At 40.2% G+C, this 21,591-nt stretch overlaps 1 protein-coding gene across 4 annotated transcripts in view; it reads right to left on the reverse strand.

Annotated features, from left to right (window-relative positions):
* The window catches only part of FANCA (FA complementation group A), a 69,680-nt gene that overhangs the window by 25,371 nt on the left and 22,718 nt on the right, over window positions 1-21,591 (reverse strand). For 2 of the 4 annotated variants that reach the window (XM_037877941.2, XM_043526517.1), the window contains exons 10-23: window positions 21,460-21,526; window positions 20,682-20,794; window positions 20,124-20,200; window positions 19,220-19,361; window positions 18,380-18,513; window positions 17,285-17,395; window positions 16,762-16,857; window positions 16,609-16,668; window positions 15,596-15,684; window positions 14,965-15,025; window positions 14,832-14,881; window positions 13,617-13,693; window positions 3,111-3,218; window positions 1,553-1,695 (exon numbers count right to left, since the gene is read on the reverse strand). In XM_037877941.2, coding sequence (XP_037733869.1) covers window positions 1,553-1,695; window positions 3,111-3,218; window positions 13,617-13,693; window positions 14,832-14,881; window positions 14,965-15,025; window positions 15,596-15,684; window positions 16,609-16,668; window positions 16,762-16,857; window positions 17,285-17,395; window positions 18,380-18,513; window positions 19,220-19,361; window positions 20,124-20,200; window positions 20,682-20,794; window positions 21,460-21,526 — 1,328 coding nt within the window. Of the gene's footprint in view, window positions 1-1,552; window positions 1,696-3,110; window positions 3,219-13,616; window positions 13,694-14,831; window positions 14,882-14,964; window positions 15,026-15,595; window positions 15,727-16,608; window positions 16,669-16,761; window positions 16,858-17,284; window positions 17,396-18,379; window positions 18,514-19,219; window positions 19,362-20,123; window positions 20,201-20,681; window positions 20,795-21,459; window positions 21,527-21,591 lie in introns of all 4 variants that reach the window. The other 2 variants (XM_043526515.1, XM_043526516.1) reach the window with 1 other exon arrangement.

The following is a 21,591-nucleotide window of genomic DNA, read 5'->3' on the forward strand; positions in this document are numbered from 1 at the left end:
ACAATCTTAAAGAAAACATGTTAATGTTTATAATAGGTACACCAGATCACTGGTGTCAAGAAACTGAAATTAAAGTCCTGTGTTATAAACCCAGGAATGTTTTATATCCCCCAATTAATGTCCAGACATATTGTGATGTTAACGACATGAACTGTGACTGTATAGATCATTGTTGCAACCAAGGTCCTATAATTGCGCCAAATCTTGTGCAAGGGGGGTCAAGTGAGGTGTCTATGGAAAGGTTGTAACTTGCTGGTTATAATTATGCTGTCTGTATGCGTGTGTCATTTTTGTATCTGAATTTATGAATATTGGCTATGTACTTGTATCTCAGTGTGTTTGATTCAGAGTAAGCATCAGTGAAGCATTTGGTCAGCTTCTTGAGAAAGGACTATTCTGAGTAAGTGCCAGATCACGAAACACTTAACTGACAATGGACTTTGGGAGACTCCAATCCACATCTGAGGAGCCTTCCTGGGAACTTTCAAGGTAGCATGTGAGCAATGGCTCCTGCCTGGAAACTGAATTATGCATGGACATGTGACTTGCCCATGTGACTCCAAACTCCATCTTGCTGCTGTGATTTTCCACAGTAAGAACAAAGGGGTCCTTCCACATGGCAGAAGATATAAAAGGCCCTGGAAACCCCTCCATTTTGTCTTCAATCCTGCTTCTGACCTCTGGAGGAACTGTCCTTGAAACTGAAGCTCTGAACAAAGGACTGAACAACCCATCCAAGCTGGGATATTTGTACTCCAGAGACTTGATCGGTTTAAATCAGCAGTAATCCCATCAAGCCTGAAACAAGCCTGAACTAAGAACTTTGCAATTGTTGTATGTATTTGATTCCATTTTAACCAATTTTAACTCTCATCTATATTTCTTTCTTTTTATGAATATGAATTTTTTTTATGAATTTTTAGATTCTAAAGGATTGGCAACAGCGTGATTTGTGGGTAAGATCTAACCGGTATATTGATCTGGGTCTGAGACTTGGTCCTTTGGGATTGGGAGAACCCTTTTTCTTTTACTGGGATATTAGTTTTCATAACTATTCATCCCCATAAGGACTGGTGCTGGTGCTGATACTGGGAAACTGGAGCGTCTGAGGAAATTGCTTGTATGACTTCTGGTTAGCCAGTGGAGTAAAACCGAAGACCTCTGTTTGGCTGGTTTGGTGTGCCTTAGTAGTGAAGGACCCCCAGCCTTGGGCTGTGACTGCCCTGCTCTAAGCAATTTGTCCTGAATTGATACTCTCAGTAGTGTCCCGCCAAAGGTCGCTTTGTTATACATATGTCTTGTAAAGAAAGCCTATCCCATCTGAAAGATTTACATAGCATACAGTACACTCCTAGGTCTCTTCACCAGACATCCAAAGATTTCTGAAAGGCTAAATGTAAGTTTATATTTTCTGTAGAACAATGCAAGATGCACAGATTGGTAATAAATTTACTGCTCTTCATAGACAAAGCTTTTGACAAGCACTGCACATGTATTTAAATTTATTCAATCAACCCAATTTGCTTATTGTTTCAGGCTCTACAATACTCACACACTGATCCTGCTGTTCAAGTTTTGGGGAACAAATGTTAAGTTGGATCCGAGCATTGAAGGATGCAGCTTCATTTTCATTATTGCAATGTCCCAGGACAGTCATCAGTCTCTCAGAGATCAGTGCAATCTGGGCTGGCACAGCTGCAGGAAAGAGCAGCATGAGAAGAAGAAAACCAGAGTGGGTAAGCGTAAAGGTAAGAAAGGAGCTGGAATTAAGAGAACACTTCCATTTCCAAGGTTGATGGATGTCAATTTTTAATGTAAGGGGGAAAAGGAGGGAGTGTATGTCCCATTCACTGCCTTTAAAATTCGCACCAGAGACTCTAAAATCCTGAAAAGCAGTAAAAGAGATTTTCCTTCCTGATGTGCTCGAAATGCAGAATAAATTACATCTTTTGGCTTGGAAACATCCAAAATGGCTGCCTAGAATGAAGGAGCGGATGAAACTCCTGCATTTTCAGCTCAGACCAATATGTTACGTTACTGCCTTGCAATGCATCTCCTTGGTATCACTTCAGGAGTTTCAAGCCTCAAGTATATGGAAATGATTAAGACCCAGAATATTCCCTGCTGAGGGATAGGGAAAGATAAGTCACTTTGTCATTATCTAAAGGCCTCTGTCACAAAAGTAGAGAGCTTCCCATCCTCTTCAAAACAAACTCAAATGTTCCTGCCAACCTGCTTATAGAATGCTGGGCATATTTACATCTTTAGGAATAAATTACTATGATGTTTAGGGTGTTAAATACTGAATCCCAAATTTTTAAACAACCAGAAAACTTATGTACTGTTCTCCAAATCACTAAGTTTTATTTTATTTATTATGTTTCAGCAGGTGCATCTTCTTTCATTTGTTGGGATGATGGGTTTCACCATACATAAAAGCTTGACCAACGCACCCATCCTGACTGCCATTTAGAATTGTTTTCATAGAATGTATTTCATAGTTTAAGGTATCTCAATGCACTTTAGATAGTAGCACAAGGGTAGTAACTGTGTAGGCAATGGAGCATCCACTAGGCATTCTGTCATAGTTCACACAGTGCTAGGTACATTATAACTTACTTTATTGATCAGAAGAAAGGTAGTCAGAACACAATAATTATCAGTTATTTTTTTGAAAAAAATTAATGGGATCTTTAACTCCCATCAGAGACTTATGACAAGAACCATATTTCATCTTCCATCAGAGGAAGAGTATCCCAATGGCAGCTCTCTTGTCTCCAATACTGCACGGCCAAACAGCTTTTATGAGCACAAATGCAGGAGTAGGGGTGGGTGCCCCCCAACCTTTTGACAGAGATGAGTGAATTGTCTCGGGATCTTTACTGACTTATTCTTTTAAGTTAAAAGCTTAACTGTCAGAAACTAATTAGGCATTCTCAAAAAACAAAAAAAAATCAGACCTGAAGAAATTATATGAATCAGAGAGGTTACAGTCCTCAACCACCTTTGGCATGAAGCATAACACTGCTGTTTTTGTTAGCATTAGCCACTTTCTTAGTGGCCTTCATGAACTTTATTTTAAAGTAACTGCTACATGCCTCCCCACATACCATCATGTTTGCTTTGGTCTGTGATCAGCATGGTCAGTTTATCCAGTTCAGCCTTCAGCTGTTCAACAGGCTCTTTGAGATGGTCAGTCTCTACTTCTATTGATCCATCTATATAAATAGAAGAGAGAGATGGTCTATATTATTTGTCTGTGTTAGAATACTAGAAATATAGGGCTGAAAGGGACTTCAAGAGGTTATCTAATCCATCCCCCAACAATGAGGCAGAGTCAAGTACAGTAACTCCCCACTTAACGTCCTCTTGCTTAACATTGTTTTGATCTTATGTCCCTGCTCTATTTCAGAACATGCTTGTTTAAAGAAGCGTAATGCTGCCCTACAACTTTGTTTGGCTGCCTGCTTTGTCCATGGCTGGCAGCCCCCCTACGTGCCCTCCGGCGGACCCCACAGATCAGTGCCTTCCCCCTGCTCCCCCCGCCTCCTGCCTGCGGCAATCAGCTGTCTTGTGGTGTTCAGGAGGCTGTGGGGAGGAGCGGGGACATGGCGCGCAGCCTCCCCCCTCCCTCCTGAACACCGTAAACCAGCTGATTGTCGCAGGCAGGAGAGGGAGGGGGGAGGCTGCACACGCATCCTCGCTCTTTCAGCCAGCCTCCTGAATGCCTCAAGACAGCTGTTTGCTGTGGGCAGGAGGCGGGGGGAGCTGAAGGAAGGTGCTGATCCGCAGGGTCCACCGGCGGGCGGAAGGCGGTGGTGGTGTGCGCATAGGGAAGCTGATAGGGGGGCTGCCAGCCTGTTTAATACCTGTATAAAATTGTTTGTTTAAAATTGTTTAAAACATATACAGGGTACCTGAATTAAATTGCTTGTTTAAAATTTATATAATGCCTTTTGTCTGGCAAAAAAAATTTTGTTGGACCCTAACCCCTCCTATTTACATTAATTCTTATGGGGAAATTGGATTTGCTTAACATCCTCTCACTTAAAGTCACATTTTTCAGGAACGTAACTACAATATTCAGTGAGGAGTTACCGTATACCTAGACTATCCCTGATAGAGGTTTGTTCAATCTGTTCTTAAAAACATCCAGTGAAAGGGAATCCCCAACCTCACTCAGTAACTTATATTCTAGGTACTTAGTTTTTCCTAAATCTAACCAAAATTTTCCTTGCTGCAGATTAAGCCCATTACTTTTTGTCCTACTTTTAGTGGGCATGGAGAACAGTTGATCACAGTCCTCTTTATAACAGTCCTTAAACATAGCTGAAGACTTATCAGGTCCTTTCAATCTTCTTTTCTTGAAACTAAACCTACCCAAGTTTTTTAACCTTTCCTCATAGGTCAGGTTTTCTAAACTTTTTCTCATGTGTGTTGCTTTCCGCGCACTCTCAGAGATGTGGACAAATTGGAGAAAGCATGGCACTCAAAACTGGACACAGTACTCCAGCTGAGGCCTCACTAGAGTCGAGAGAGTGGAACCACCACTTTAAATACACAAAGCCTAAAGCAATGATTCTCTGATCTCTACTTAGGGTTAATGTGAAAGCAGAATTCACTTTGGGATATAAAATAGTGTATATATATACACACATAAAACATGGCTCTGCCACAGTGTACAGAATCATTTTTATCCTCAAAATCATTTACTCCTGGGGGAATTCTGCACTACTGTGTGTGCATAATCAATGAGCCGTGCATATTTTTAATTTTTTCCCCAGAAAAAAGCTTCTGCTGAAAAGTTGCTGCAGTTCCTCCTTTTACCCAACAGAGGACGCTGTGGTGATAGAGCACAGCAGCCACTCCCAGCATGCTAGGGAAGAGAAAGCATGCCTTCTTCACTGTGCCAGCTGGGTCAGGTCAGGAAACAGGGAGGGACTATGGGGAGACAGACAGCATGGGGTTGCTGGGTCAGACAGGGTCAGACAGGGGCTCATAAGAGCTAGTGGGGGAGGACAGACTGGGGCAGGGGTTGAATGAGAGTGGAGGCACAGGGCCACATGGTGACGGAGAGGGGGTGCAGGACCACATAGGGACAAGGGGTGGCTGAGTGGGAGCACAGAGACACATGGGGACATGGGTGTCTGAGTAGGGGTGGAGGGACAAATGTGCCTGACTGAATGGGAAAGGCTTGGGATCATCCAGGATCTGCATGGGGGAAGCTCCCTAACAGTTCCTTCCAGCCCCCAAAAAAACCTGTTCCATACTTTTCCCACCCATAACCAACAACCGTCAAATTTCACACCCAGGCTCCTTCCCAGCAATTATTTCCCGCTCCCTCAGCTCCTCCGTTACCCGACTCCCCCCAGCCTTGCACTGCTTCTGGGGGGTGCAGGAAATATGGTTCTGTATGGTAGTTTAAATGAATTATTACTCAGCGTTCTGTATTAATATGCCCAGTAAGGAATCTATTTGTCAAAAAAACATTTTCTGAATCTTTTTTGTTGTCTGTATTGTTGCAGACATACTTGCTGACAAATATTTTGAAATAAACGACCAAAAATAATTGAAATTAGTGTGATTATATTGTCTTATTCTGACAAATAAAATACACAACATTTTGCAGAATTTGAAAATAGTGTGCGCAGAATTTTTAGGCGCAGAATTCCCGCAGGAGTAAATCATTGTACCACTTGACTAGTCAGTTATGAATTTATGTCTAGTTCAGGAAGGAATTTAACTTTCAGAACCAAGAAATGAAGAAATCTTACTTCATATTTTCCTTACTATTCTTCTTTTCTTCCAGCCTCCAGAAATTCTCATAAGCAAACTAGGGAAATATGGTCTAGGTGAAATTACTATAAGATGGTGCACAACTGTTTGAAAGACTGTACTTAAAGAACAGTTATCAATGGTTATCTCTCACACTGGGACGGTATATCCAATGTGGTCTCACAGGAGTCAGTCCTGGGCCCAGTACTATTCAAATGTTCATTAATAACTTGGACAGTGGAGTGGAGAATATGATTATAAAAGTTGCTAATGACACCAAGATGCAGAAGGGTTGCAAGCACTTTGGAGGACAGGTTTAGAATTCAAAAAAAGACTTGGCGAATTGCTCTGAAATCAACAAGATGAAATTCAATAAAGTGCAAAGTATTATACTACACTACAACTTGGAAGGAAAAAAAAATCAAATGCACTACTACAAAATGGGGAATAGCTGGCTAGGTGGTCCCTACTGTTATCGTAGGGTATATTAACAGAGTGTCATATGGAAGACACAGGAGGTAATGGTCCTGCTCTACTCAGCATTGGTGAGGCCTCAGCTGGAATAGGGTGTCCAGTTCTGGACACTGCACTTTAGGAAAGATGTGCACAAATTGGAGAGAGAATCCAGAGGAGAGCAACAATATTGATAAAAGTTTTAGATAACTTGATGTATGAGGAAAGGTTAAAAAAACCTGACAAGTTTAGTCTTGAGAAAAAAAGACAACTGAGGGGGGAGCTGAGAACAGTCTTCAACTATGTTAAGGGCTGTTATAAAGAGAGCAGTGAAGGATTGTTCTCCATGTCCACTGAAGGTAGAACAAGAAGTAATGGCCTTAATTGGCAGCAAGGGAGATTTAGGTTAGATTAGGAAAAAAAAATTCTAACTATAAGGATTGTTAAATTCTGGAATAAACTTCCAAGGAAGGGTGTGGTATCCCCATCATTGAAGATTTTTAAGAATCGGTTGGAAAAATACCTGTCAGGGATGGTCTAGGTTTACTTATTCCTAATCAGTGCAGGGAATTGGACTTGATGACTTCTCAAAGTCCCTTCCAGCCCTTCATTTCTGTGATTCTATAAAGTGTCTTTTCTCCCAGCAAGGCTGGGAAAACATTCCAGAAATACCAAGTTAAACACCAAGTAATCAGATTCTCCTCAAACAAGAAAGCAAGAACTCTACAAAAATCTCCAGCTGGGTACATTGGGTTTATTTTGTTTGAATTGCAAAAGAAGGCAAGTTCCCACTTGTCACCATAGAGACACTGCCACCAGCAACATTTCAATTCAGAATAGTCCAGCCCTAGAAACCATCAAGTAGAGTTTGTCATTGAATGTTCAGCAAGTAGGAACAGTGTCTCAGTTAACAGAGCCAAAAATAACTCAAACAGCCTAGGACAAGTGAAGGTTTTTCAGGTAAAGAATTAGGTTAATTAGGGAACATCTGATTGTTATAACAGTTCAGCAATACAACAAGTTGTTAAGAGAGGCTGCTGAGTCTCCTTTATAGTGAGAGCCAAAGCTAGACCAAAATTAACAGAGATGGTTTATAGATGGACAAAATTCAACCCTGGTATAATTCCACTGATATCCATATAATTACTCTGTGACAGTTACACTATTATGTTCACCATTTTTACAAGACGATGATAAATTTTGCACAAAGTATGCCATGTGAGATATCACTGGAAAACTCAATCTGCTGAACATTATTGTCCTAGTAAAATGTGTGTATCAACACTGTATATAAAGTTAGAAGATTCAACTATGTGTCATTGCTGTAACATGCTCCAAGTCAACTGCTGGAAATGGCCCACCTTGATTATCACTACAAAAGGTTCCCCCCCTACCCCTGCTCTCCTGCTGGTAATAGCTCACCTTACCTGATCACTCTCGTCACAGTTTTCAGAGTAACAGCCGTGTTAGTCTGTATTAGCAAAAAGAAAAGGAGTACTTGTGGCACCTTAGAGACTAACCAATTTGAGCATAAGCTTTCGTGAGCTACAGCTTATGCTTAAAGCTTATGCTCAAATAAATTGGTTAGTCTCTAAGGTGCCACAAGTACTCCTTTTCTTTTCTCATCATAGTGTGTGTGGTAACACCCATTGTTTCATGTTCTCTATGTATATAAATCTCCCCACTGTATTTTCCACTGAATGAATCCGATGAAGTGAGCTGTAGCTCACGAAAGCTTATGCTCAAATTTTTTAGTCTCTAAGGTGCCACAAGTACTCCTTTTCTTTTTGCGGATACAGACTAACATGGCTGCTACTCTGAAGCCCAAACCAGTTTTTCAGGAACAAAGGACAGACCAACTCCCAGCCAGATGTTAAAAGTCTGTCACCTGCTTAAGCAGCCATTCTCTGGCAGGGGGAAAAGGTGTAAAAAAGAAATTTACATTTAATCACAGGGATAGTTCAAATCTCTCGTCCACAGCAGACAGCTTGTCACCTACACCCTAGCTGGGGGTAATCCTCAAAGAGGGGAGAGTGGTATAAGAATGAGAGACCGTGGCCTCCACTTCACCTCTCTTCTCCCCCCCAGTATCTGCTCATGGCAGCTACAATGCTCAAAAGACAAAGAAAGCATAATTGAACTGGGGGTGGGGTGGTCCTAGCTGGAAGGCTTTTCAGCTAATACAGATTGCTGTAGCACATGGTGAGACAAAACCTTTTGTTTTTAAGTTAATTTAGTTTGTTAAATTAGGTATTGGATTAAAGTGTGTAGGAAGCTATTAGGGATAACAAGGCTGGTGCATTATCATTTTCCTTTGATGAAAGAACAGACTTTCTATGAGTTTGTACTGTTCAGAAGGGTACTGAGCAGTACAAGACATTTCTGGGGGACAAGGCTGGGACTGGGAATTTGAGGGTGTCGCCCTGTATGTAATTCATGAGTGACTGGTCAGAGTTCTCATGTATTTAAATGGAAGTGAATTTGCATGCTGAAGGCTATGCAAACAGGCCAGGAGTGGATGTTCTGACAGCAAAGCAACGCAAGAGGCACCCTAGGCTAGAGAATTAAGGGGACACAGCTGTTCAACAGTCAACAGATTGAACCCTGGATAATGTCACATGCACCAAGGTTGATTTAGGCCCTATTGAATCAGTTCTACTATGATGTAGAAAATATTAACTAGGATGAGCCACTAGAGGTCATTGTCAACTCAAATGATTCTTTACAAGCTTTTTATTTTGATCACAGAGACCTGCACAACTGTCACCACTTAGTACTTCTGCATCTCCTGGAAACCAGGAGGACACTAAGCAGCTGAATATCAGGTATTTAACAGCATCTGTGTCTTCATGTTACGCAAAAGGGGTTGAAACCTCCCTATATAGCTACTGCTTCTTTGTGAGACTTTTTTCATGTTTGAAGTGGTCTTAGCAGGAGTTATTTTCTGTGTACAAACTTTTGAACACACTTGTAAAATATTCCTGTTTCATATTAGCTAGTCCAGAGATTGACAACCTTTGGCACGCGGCCCGTCAGGGAAATCCGCTGGTGGGCCAGGACGGTTTGTTTACCTGCAGCGTCCACAGGTTTGGCTGATCGCAGCTCCCACTGGCTGGGTTTGCCGTTCCAGGCCAATGGGGGCTGTGAGAAGCGGCGTGGGCCGAGGGATGTGCTGACCAAAGGTTGCCAATCCCCATGCTAGTTTGACCTGCATTACTTCATGATTTTGAAATAAACTTCCTTGTATTTGAAGATATTGCCAATTTTAAAATGTTAGTGTTTTGAAAATCCATTTGCTAACAGAGAATACATAAAAGAGTCCGTTCAAAAACTTACAATAGCACCAACATGATGGCTGTGATGGGATCTTAAATTAAATCCACCTCAAACAGGTGTGGATTGGCAACTGTAATTGTTACATTTTCAGATCTATTTCTCATCCCCTTCTCCTTGGGCATGCACTTTATCCCATCCTTTGAAAGGCAGGACCACAACAAAGCCTGGATGAAGTACTGTCATGCAGAAGATCAGGACTTAGGTTCTCACTCTGCAGACTACTGAGGACTATGTTACTCAGGGCTGAGAGCACTTAATCTCTGAAGAAGAAGAGATGAAGACACTATGGTAATGATTTTTACAGAACCACGTACATGGCTTTTTAGAAGTCAGGTTCGCAATCACAGCAAGTGTTCATATATAGATTTGGCAAGGAATTAAAAATGGTGGCAAGAGTAAGGAGGTACAGAAATCCAATAAAGTATCTCTACCTCAGCTCCTTAACCTTAATTCCTGCTCCTGTATAGAACATGGGTCTCGTCTCCCTGCCCCCCAAAGGGCAGCAGAAATCCAACTACCTGCTTGCTAAATATGACCTAGCAATTAGACATAGTTTTGGAATTGCCATTGTAGCAACTAACTCCGTCTGCCACAAGTGCGCTTCATTCACTGTAGACAGTCCTATGCTCTCACATTCCAAGAGCCAATACCTGACTGAGTTTGGATCAATCCTATAGCAATAAAATGACCAAGTTCAGCCAAAAAGACACTTAATATAGTTGCTTTCTTGAGGCTCCGCAACATGGAACTGCAGTCTATCACCACAAAGACAGCTGATAAAGTTTAAATTTAGATGGGAAAATTTTTTCTCTTGTTGACAGAAAATGATTTGCAGTAGAAACTGTAACAATACATATACCTCTCTACAGACTCTTCCATTTGCAAATTGACAGCCACCAGATTTTTAAAACGTGATATCCAAATGACCACTACTCTACAGAACTATATGTGCCATTGTGTTCTTGTTGTTGTTCATCCTTCAAGTCTGAAGATGACCAAGACATCATTGATTGGTTTGGTTTCTGTGAACACATGAGTAGCTGATCAGGCCAATTTGAGCTTTGAACTCTCTGTGGCACACTTAGCAAGAGATGCCACTATGAGTTACTTGATTAACAGTGAACATACTGCTCTTGTGAGATTTACACTGCTGGTGCTTCTGGTGTGCCTCAGTGGTTCTCCTCTGCTCACAGACTGTAGCTCCAGTATGGATGAAACTTCGCCAGGTAGAATGATCATGGGCAAGATCTTCTCAAATATCTGGGTCAATGTCGAAATGTTGAGTCTTTGAAACATTTCTGCTGGCCTCCCTGAGTGTGCTTTCCCTACTTTAGCTCACCCTAAAAGATCTTTGGCAGTTGTTCATCTGACATTCTGGTGACATGGCATGCCCATCTCATCTGTGATTTCATCAAGGAGAATGGATGCTTGGAATACCTGCCCATATGAGAACCTCAATATCTGGAGCCTGGTCTTGCCATCTTATCCTCATTGGTTTCCTCAGACAGCCCACGTGAAAGTGAGTTAGCTTCATAACATGGCGTTTGTACACTGTCCACATTTTGCATGCATAGATCATAGTTGGCAACTTAATGGCTTAGTAGACTTCAGTTTTGTTTGTTGACTAATGCCTCTGCGCTCCCACACATTTGCATGTAGTCTGCCAAAGGCTAACACTTGCTTTGGCAATTCTGGCATTGGTTTAATCATTGCTGTGAATTGCACATGACAGTGTACTGCTGAGATAGGTGAACTTGTTCACTGCCTGAAGGGTTTCGCCGTTCACTGTGATAGCAGCTCTATGTAAGGTTTTCCTCGCACAGGCTGGTACATCATTTCTGTTTTCTTGAGGTTGATTGAGAGACCAAAATTATCACAAGCTGAAGAGAAACAGTTTATACTCCGCTGCATGTCAGACTCAGATTCGGCATTCAGAGAACAGTCATCAGCAAACAGAAGATCATGAATTGTCACTTCCTGTACCTGTGTCTTTATCTGTAGTCTCCTCAGATTGAAAATCTGCCATCAGTCCGGTATCTGATGCCAATCCCAGTGTCACAGTCACAAAAGGCATCTGTAAGCATGGCAGAAAACCTCATACTGAAGAGGACTGGGGCCAACACACAGCCCTGCTTGACTCCATTGATGACTGGGAATGGTTCAGATGACTCATCATCCATAACACAAGGGACCATGCCATCATGGAATTGCCGAACCATTGTGATGAATTTCTCTGGGCAAATGAATTTTGCCATGATCTTCCAAAGGCCCTCCCAACTGATTATAGTAAATGCTTTTTTCAGGTCAATGAAAGTCATATACAGGTTGGAGTTCTGTTCCTGGTATTTCTCTTGAAGTTGACAAGCTGCAAACACCATGTCTATGATCCTGCATCCTTTCCTGAAGCCACACTGTCTCTCAGGCAGGAGTCCTTATCCAATGTGTTGCACAAGGCAATTCAGCAGGTGGCCTAAACATTTTCTGCTTCACCTTAACCCTGGTCAGAATACTGCAGCTGATGGGGATCCTGCTACAGCGATCGAAAAAAAATCACACAAAAAAAGACATCACCAACACAGTCTTCCACCTGTCAAACTGTGACAAGAGGTCTTGGATGCATCTGAGCTTCAAGCACTGGCTTCATATTAACTATGTCATCATCAGGAGAAGAGATAAACAGGATGTTAGAGTGACAAAGGCCATGAGAAATGCAGAATGCTGGACTGATCAAAGGCTTATAGTCTTCAAGCTGAATATCCAGATACATCCTAGTGGAAGACCACAAGGTAAAAAAAAGCACCCAAAAAGCTTAATGTCTCCAAATTAAAACAGGAGAATGTGAAACAGGCCTTTGCTGAAGAACTGCGCAACTTGTAACAATTGATGCAAACTAACAACATCAAGGAAAATTCGGCATCATGTACTCAGCTGCATCAAATATCCATGGTTCCATCACACGTAAACATCAAGATTGGTTTGATGAAAACAATACTGACAAAGGGAGACTATTGAATGAGAAATATCGGCTCCATAAGGCCTGTTTAGGAGACAGCATTTCAACGTCTAAGAAGGCAGTCTTCAACAACATCAAGAGGATTGTCCAACGCAAACTTAGAGAGATGCAAAACTGATGACTGAGCAGCCAGGCAGATGAGAGTCAGTCTTATGCAGACAGCAATGGTATGAAGAATTTCTATGATGCTCTAAGGACAATCTATGGGCCATAATCATCAGGAACATTTCCAGTACTGACTGCTGATGGTATCACACTGCTCACTGACAAAGAAAAGATACAGTAAAGGTGGGCAGAACAGTTAACAACATATCAAGCATCTATTAGCAAGGAGGCAATTGATCAACTGCCCCAGATTGATATTAACATATCTCTTGCTGATCCCCCAACGCTCACTGAAACTGCAAAAGTGATGGACCTGCTGTCAAATGGTAAAGAACCTGGAGCAGATGCTATACCAGAAGTCTATAAAGCCAGAGGCTTGCACATGGCTCTGAAACTGACTGAATTTTTCCAGTCAATGTGGACTCAAGGAACTATACCCCAGGAGTACAAGGTTGCATCCATCGTCCACTTGTACAAACAGAAAAGGTAACAGATAATCCTGCAACAGCTGTCAGGGCATCTCCTTGTTGTCAATAACCAGCAAAATTCTCACCAGAATTATATGTACAAACCTGACTACTAGAGAAGCTGGGGAGGAGGAAATCCAGAGGCCAATAAAGTCTTAAAGAAAAGCAAAGATCACTCATTTATTTATCTACACATTTTTATTACATCCATCACCCTGGATGGCAGATAGCCAAGCAAATATATTTAATACAAACACCACCCTAATAAAATTCAGAATCAAACTACAATATATTTTGTTTTATGTATTAATAAAACTCCAATCACTGTTGTCTATATATAGGGAAAGAATCTGATTTGTAATGCTTGGAAAAATTCCTATCTAAAAGGGCATCGGTGAAAACAGATGTTTAATCTTGGTTCATTGCTCTAACAAACTAATGCTTTAGTAAATACCGATATTTCTCACCTTGTAAGTGTTTCTCTTTCAAAAAATGACAAGCTTGGACATATCTGGAGTACAAGTTTGGTGGAATTTTGTCAGCTCTGCAGTAAGAGAAAGTTTTTTTTTCCATTTACATCATTTAACCACAGAGTTCAGACTCATTAAAGTAAGTGCATAACTATATTTCATACAAGAATTTTTCCCCATAGACTAGTAACACTAAAGCAGACACTGCACTTGACAACATTTTTATGATCTGGCATAAGGTCAAGATAGTTGCACACTAGAGATTAGCAGTATTATATAATATGTGGGGGCAAGAGTGCACAAAAGGGAGTGCAGTTATTGGACAGAGCATGCACTCATCTCAAGTGCAGGACAAGACTGAGATCAAAGACTGTATGACCTCCAAACACTTGATAGGAAGGTAAACAATACTAAATGTTCGTTACAGTGTTTACAGCAGGATTAGATCAATTATATCAGTTTAAGTTGTAACATGCAGCTAGGAACTTGTCTACATGGTGGGGTAATACGCTCTATGCGGGTGTGATTTCTAAAGCGTACTAACGTGCTTTAGTTGGTCCGTGTAGACCCTGCTGGTGCACACTAAGCGTTCCCTAGTGCACTTTAACGTAGTACTGTTTCAGACAGCACTATATTAAAGAATACCAGCAGGGTCTATAAGGACCAATTAATGCTCAATACGTTAGTGCCCTTTAGAAATCACACCCTCATACAGTGCATTATCTCACCATATAGACAAGCCCTAAGTCTTAGATATAGTTTGGAATTAAGAGACACAATTGAATGCCTACAAATGAGGCATTCATATAGAAATGTTTGTGTTAAAGTCAGCTACAGAAAAGTTGCTAGTTTTAAAACAAGTTTATTCCCACTGGTCAAGAAAATATCAAACCGTCAATATTCAGGAATGATTGAGTCCTTAACGTGGAGTATGTCCTCCTTAGACACTATCCTGACAAAACAAAGGCAGATCTTGAAGTATTGCCATTGCAGCAAACCCACCCCCAGCAGCAAGGCGCTGTACCTGCCAGCTGAAACCAGGTGTCTCAGAGGGGGAGAAATCCTATCCATGAGGTTAGCTAGTAGGTACCATTTTGCAAACAAGGTGTCAGTGCATGAACCTCAGATAACCTGATTCTGTAGTCAAACATTCCTAACACATAGTCCAGAAAATCAGAAACTCCCTTTGCCTCATGTGCTTTATTTTCATACCTCTTTAAGGAGTCTATAAAAACGATGCGCGAGTCTGGAATTTCAGGGAGCTGTAACAAAAAGCAGCCAAGTCAGAAATGCATTTACTACCCACAAACATGTTTCCAAATGAAAGGATAAGAAAAATACTAACCACACGTGGCATGAGTAAAGCAGGAATAAAGTGGGAAGTATAATAGGGTCTTCTGAAAATACTGAAACAGAAGGGGAAAAGATTAGCAACTAAATACAGAGGGCAATTTGGTTAATATCTTAGGAGTGATTTCTGCTTGCTACACAAATAAGAATATTTGAGTATAGTTCCTTCAGTTAAAAACCAGAACAAACTTTATTAACCATAAAAACTCAGCAATTTAAAATGGAGAAATACCATACCCGGGTTAACTATTCTTACTGTGGGGTTTCCTTTCTGTTAGCTTCTCAGAGGATAGAGTCCAAATTCCCAGTTAGTATTCATAGCATGAAACACTGGGTTTTTCACACAGTGCATTCTTATAGACACTGGTTTCTTGATTTTTAAACATCCTCAAAAGATGGCTTTATAACGGAACCAGTGTCTTTCCTTCTGTGTGCACATGGCCTTTTTATCCTCTGAGTATCATCTGCACAAATAGCCTGAGCTTAGATGATTACTGTAGCACTGGATAAATTAGCAAGATTTTCTTAAGTACTTCTTTGCTTCCATCCTAAACTTTTCTCTTATTTTTTCTTTGATGTGCTCTTGAAACAGAATCTTTTGAGAAACTTCTACAAAGATACCATACCTGGCCTCCATCACACTTGTTGGGATCTTCCCTGTATTTTCAAATATCCGAATGGCCTTTTCAACATCTTCAAGTGCCTGGCTCTGGGGCTGGCTCATGTAGGTGACAAGGAGGGAACAGCATAGTAAAGTCTTTAGCATAACAGAGTAAATCATTCTTGCCTTTTCTTTCATGCTTAGTAATGGTGGTCTTATTTTTACAGCACAGAGACAAAGGGTGTAACTACATAACTGAAATAGGCTGGTATGGAGAGTAACAGTGCAAGTATACTGGTAAGGCTGCTCTATCTTCTGTATTTCATGTGCTTTGGCTTTTGGGGTTGAATTCAGTGCTCATAACCTTTCACTTAATTGCATTGGCTAGAACTATACAGAATGCAGGGTATGGCAATCTAGGCGTCTCTCAAGCAGGCTGCTAATCACATGAAGTTGCAACAACTTGTGGCAATCTCCCAGTGTGCAAACATATCTAATGCAGATGAGGAAGAGGCTAGATGACCCTTTCACTAGGGACTTAAATAGAATTTGATCCTCCTAAGACAAACCACCAATGTACTCAGCTGCTGCACCACTGACAATAGCCCTATTTCATGCAGTTTAAAATATATTCAGTTTCTTTACTTATTTCCACATTCCATCAGCATATCCTATTGCATTACCAACTAATCAAAATACAGAAAATATAGAATAAAGTGTGACTCAAAAGGATCAAGCCAAATATTCCCTTTTTGATTAGTATTATTCAAAATACATCTTAAACAAAACAGTATACAACTGCAATCTGTAGACAACTCTCTCCCACCATGGATTATTCCCCTTAAATGTGAGAGTCATGTAGATTCTACAACAGATGCTATACAAAATTAAAAATAATTAATTAATTATTTACTGAGCTGATATTTTGCATAGTTTTGCATGTAGCCAATAATGCTGTGTAATTTTGTACTGAGAAGTGTTACCACAGTAACAAAAAGTATAATTTACTGGAAGTCATCCTGGAAAATCCTCCAGTACCTGCACAGCTTCCTTTGTTGAAGATAAATCCTCATAGAGCCCCATGTCTTCAATAGCAACCTGTAAGTCACAAGAAAAAGGAAAATGTCACAGAGCAACTGATATTCTGATGGAAAAGGATTTTTCAGGTGGAGGAGAATGTTTTTCACCAACCTTGAAATCAGCCAATCGGGTTTTGGCCAGAGTGATATATTCCAAGAGAAAGGGACGGTATTTTGTTGGTACAAAAGGTGGATGCATTATATGGACCTAAAGAGTAAAATTCAAAGCAAGGGTTTATTATTTTGACAGCATACAAAAGCCAGCTTCTGGTTCATCTCCTTACAGATTCCTGGGAGCTCTGAAGCTAGACAATGACAAGGCACTGTTGCCTGCTTAAGAGCTCACAGAAAAGCCAGTTATATAGCAAAGGAAATCTTTCCACATAAAAAATTGCTATGAATTTTAATTTAGTCCCAAGGTACTCTTTCTTCATTGTGTCAAGGCATTAAAAGAACCCTCTGCTACTTTATTTTACAGAGAAAACTTGGTCCTGCTTCTCAGGTACATATTGAAAGTTATAATAATAATCTGGCCCAGTCAAGGGCCATGTGACCTTAGTCTGATAAGCTGAAGCAGTTTGGAACAGACCCCTAACAGCCCCACAAGAAAATGATCTCCATAAGAAGCTTCTCACCTTCAGATATTGGGGTGCTTCAAAGGGAACCAATTCTGATAGGAACTCGAAGAGAAAGACCAAAGCCTTCTTACTGCTACCATGGTAACCACTGGCATTGCCAAAGGAAACCTGAAAGGGGGAAAATGCGAATATTGTCTTTCAGGCTTGATAAAATTACTACCGTTGCACCCTGCTACACTCAGTGCAGAAATCCCAAATACCCTACAAATCTTATCTGCACAGATAGTGTTTCTGCAAAAAGATATTCAAAGGATACTATTTATAAAAAAAATAAATCAATCTGCTGGAAAATCTACCACAGTAAATATCAAAGTTTGATTTAATGCTCTCTCGTGAGGACATTTATAGATAGTTAAATGAGGTGATATACTGAAGGATTTGCAACAGCAAATGCACCGGTTTCTACACAGGGGAAATATATCTTTGTTCTGATACAGTTAAGCATTACAGGGATAATATATTGATTTATTAAGATAACACAAAACAAAGAATCATTTCACTTTTCAATAAATCCTAAATATTTCACCATCAAAAGCTTCAGGACATATTTTCAGACCTTTCAAGACAATTTACATGTACAAAAATGCATGAGAATTTGTATGTGTAAATTGCATACAGATTTACAACTGTAAAAGCAAATGATCAATTATCCTAACTGATCAACACATGCAATTACAAAAACTGCACACACATTTTTGGTAAACATGAGTACCTTACACATGCATTTCTCTAGCCTACAACTTGTGTTAATGATGATTTCAATTATGATCGTAACAAATGTTGTGCAAGGAGAGACATTTCTGACCAATAAATGGAGAAGCCAACGAGGAGTTAGGGAGGGAGGAAGGAAAGAGCAGAGAAAGCTAGACTGATTAAAGAAGCAATTTATTTGTAAATACAAAGGCAATATTTAAGACTAATAATATACAGTATCATCAACTGTTGCTCTATTTCTACTCCAGGCTGACTGACTGAAATGAAGATCTTCTTGTACAGGTTTATATCAACTCATTCTTTCCAACTGTCTCCCTTGTACACACTTCCTCTTCAGTTAAGGAATAAGATTCCCAGTTAGTCCTTATTTAGTCTTACCTTAAACCATTCAGCATAAGGCATGAACACAGCAGGACCCTCAAGGGCAGCCTGACGAGCTATCAAGAATGCAGTGATCATGTTTTCCATATCGTAATTCTCAAAGGCTTTTATCAGCAGACTGCTCAGTAGGTCTAGAAAAGGTATAACAATAGGCCCAAAACACTAAATATCTGTGGTAAAAACTTAATGGAATCTTGGCAACTGTGTTGGAATATTACTACAATAAATGAAGCCAATTATCTGTGGAAAAAAAGAGGTCTGGGAAACAGGGACAAGGGGCAGCACATAATACTACACTACAGATTCAAATTTGGGAGAGGCTTTGGGACTCTATCTCAACATCTTTTCATATATAATAAAAAGGCACTTTTGCTATTCAACAAATCCTTTAGACTCTACAGGGCTCCAAGCACTGCACAGAATACAGCAATTGAATGCACAATAGGAAACTCAGAAAAATGGAGTTTACCTACTAGTATCACATTGCAAATGCACACGTGAAGGCAGAAGTCAGACTCTGGAACACCCTGCCAACCACATTAGCAGTTAAGATGGTTATCACATAACCACAGCAAGCTGAATTTAAAATTTGAGAAATGGGAAAGTCATAGCATGTAGCACGTGCATCAAGGTGAAACTTGGAGTATTTAACAGGAAAAGCAGAGCTCCTGAATTGTTTATTACCTTATAAACACAGCAGACAATTATACAATGTCTGAAGCCATCTAAAAGCAGTGATTATAAATTTAATATTATAATGGCTGACTGTTCAGCTTTTGGAAAGCAAGACACAGCAATGCACACAGGTTCCCTACCAAGTTTCTCAGCCCTCTGTACCTTTAACCAGCTGCTCTGCTTCAGTCTGGCAGACTACCAATGTAGAAAAGCAGGACAGCACATGCTGCCAGTTCACCTCATGAGTCTCCAGAATCTGCTGCAAATGACACATCAACTTCTCTGCACTGAATGCCACAAACAGCTGGAAGACAGGAACAGTGAATCTCTTTAGCTATGCATTCTAACCGGGCACTAAAGTGAAACCCACCCAGATTCTCTTCTCACAGGACACTCCTGACTTCATTAATAAGAAGAAAAGGAGTACTTGTGGCACCTTAGAGACTAACCAATTTATTTGAGCATAAGCTTTCGTGAGCTACAGCTCACTTCATCGGATGCATAATTCCCTTCTGCTTTATTTTCAGACAAAGCTACCTGTCCAACGCACCAGCTTCCCAGAACCCTAGCCCTTTTTGACCCTATTCCTGCTACAACAAACAGCAATTCTCCCATTTACTTCAGTGGGAGCAAGGTCAAGTCCTTTAACAAAACCAAACAACCCAAGTGCCCTGCGCCCAGCACTTTATTTATTTAAATATTTATAGTTACTGTTATTGTTAAATGAGTGCTTTTACTTTCATTTTCCCTCCTTTATCCACACATAGTTGTACAAAGTTAAATCAGAACAAAAAAAATCTTACGACTACATTTTCTTTCCACCACACCGTTGCCTACCTCTATTAGGTGACTCAGATTTTGTGACTGAAATACACTGTTCTTGAGAAGTCCCATCTCAATCTAGAGTATATTATTAGCATTTCAACAAGAAAAATAAGTATACAAACTGGAGTAAATATATTCTTAAACCAATTTTAGTACATCGAGCAGTGAAAGTTTTCAGAAATTGAAGATCTGCAAAAATATAAACAATATTCTCTTTGCAAATCTTGGGAGACAGACATACTTTGCGATACAAGGTAGTAAGCAGTGGACAGGTTCTTGCAAAACTCCACTCTCTCTGCATATGTATGGCATCAGATGCTGCATCCACAGGAAAGAAAACAAGTTTTATTATTACCAGTAGTTAGATCAGGAATAAAAACATGAAACCTCCCTGAAATCAGGCATCCAGATATATTTCAGAAAGTGATTCACCACCTTTCCTCACACTTTAACAGACAGCCTGCATTTAGTACTATGTGTAAACTTCTCCCAATTAGCAGGTAAGCAGCGCCACACCACAGTTCAATGGGGCTATTTTCCATGTGCTTTGCAGTCCAAATGTATTTCTTCCTGGACAAGTCATGCTTTAGAGTAGGCACCAAAGACCAGCAGCCCTCCTGCCTTAACATTTGATGTAAGCCAATAGAAAATAAACCACACACACAAAAAAGTGACATCAAGCATGACTGTATTGTACACTTAGAACTCAATTTTTTCCTATAACTATATCACATTACAGCCAAGGATTGATGCACTAGCTACAGCATGAAGAGCTAGCCTTTCCTTCCTTGATTCCTACCTTTCAACAAAGGATTATAGGTAAGAATCTCAGTCAGGGTGTGAATGAAGAACTGTTGCAAAGACTCTGGAAAGCTGGTGCTTTTGTACATTGTCACAGTGAATACGTTCAGCCTACAAATGAAAAACAACAAAAGAAATGTACAGGAACAATAAACGGGAGCCACGATCCACGATATATGGAGTACAGTTCATTACTATTTTTCCCTTTAAATTTGTTTTCACCAGTCAAACTGCCAAAATGAAGAAAACTTTGACAGTTTTTATAATCCATACAAAAAGAGGTTACTGTGTATTCTGCTCAAACTATCAGCTTTACACAACAACACAGGCTGGGACTGAAGACTGAAAGATGCATAGCAGGAATGCTAATTGGGAATAGGATCAAAGCAGGACTAAGGGTGTCTGGAAGCAGGAAATTCAGGAGGAGATCTGAACTGATGGAAGCTGCAGGGGACAGGAAGACGAGAACTAGGGTAGGAATAACTGCCAGGAAAGTCACAGAATGCCTTGTGGGGATACCATACAATTCAGAAGTGGCACCTATATTGCCAAAATATACTTTACTACACTTACATTTATTTTCTGCAGATATCGTCTATGGTGTTTGCATACATATATTTGATGAGGGAGGGGAATGCCAAAAATAAGTAGCCATACTTTTAAATTATTTGTAAACAGGTTAAAATATACTCATTTTATAATTTTTATGTCTATAGAAAACAGACATGCAATAGTGGGAAAAACATAGACAATACTCACAGGAGGAGATTTCTTACCAGCATTTCACAGCCTGTAATTTAGAAGAATCTTCCTGTTTTTCATTAGCAACAGCATCAAGTACCCCTGATCCCCCAAAATAAAAACAAAAAACAAAAAAACACAAATAGTCAAAGGAAGAGAAAGAAAGA

This window comes from Chelonia mydas, chromosome 12 (genome assembly GCF_015237465.2).
Source record: "Chelonia mydas isolate rCheMyd1 chromosome 12, rCheMyd1.pri.v2, whole genome shotgun sequence".
Classification (NCBI taxonomy): Eukaryota; Metazoa; Chordata; order Testudines; family Cheloniidae; genus Chelonia; species Chelonia mydas.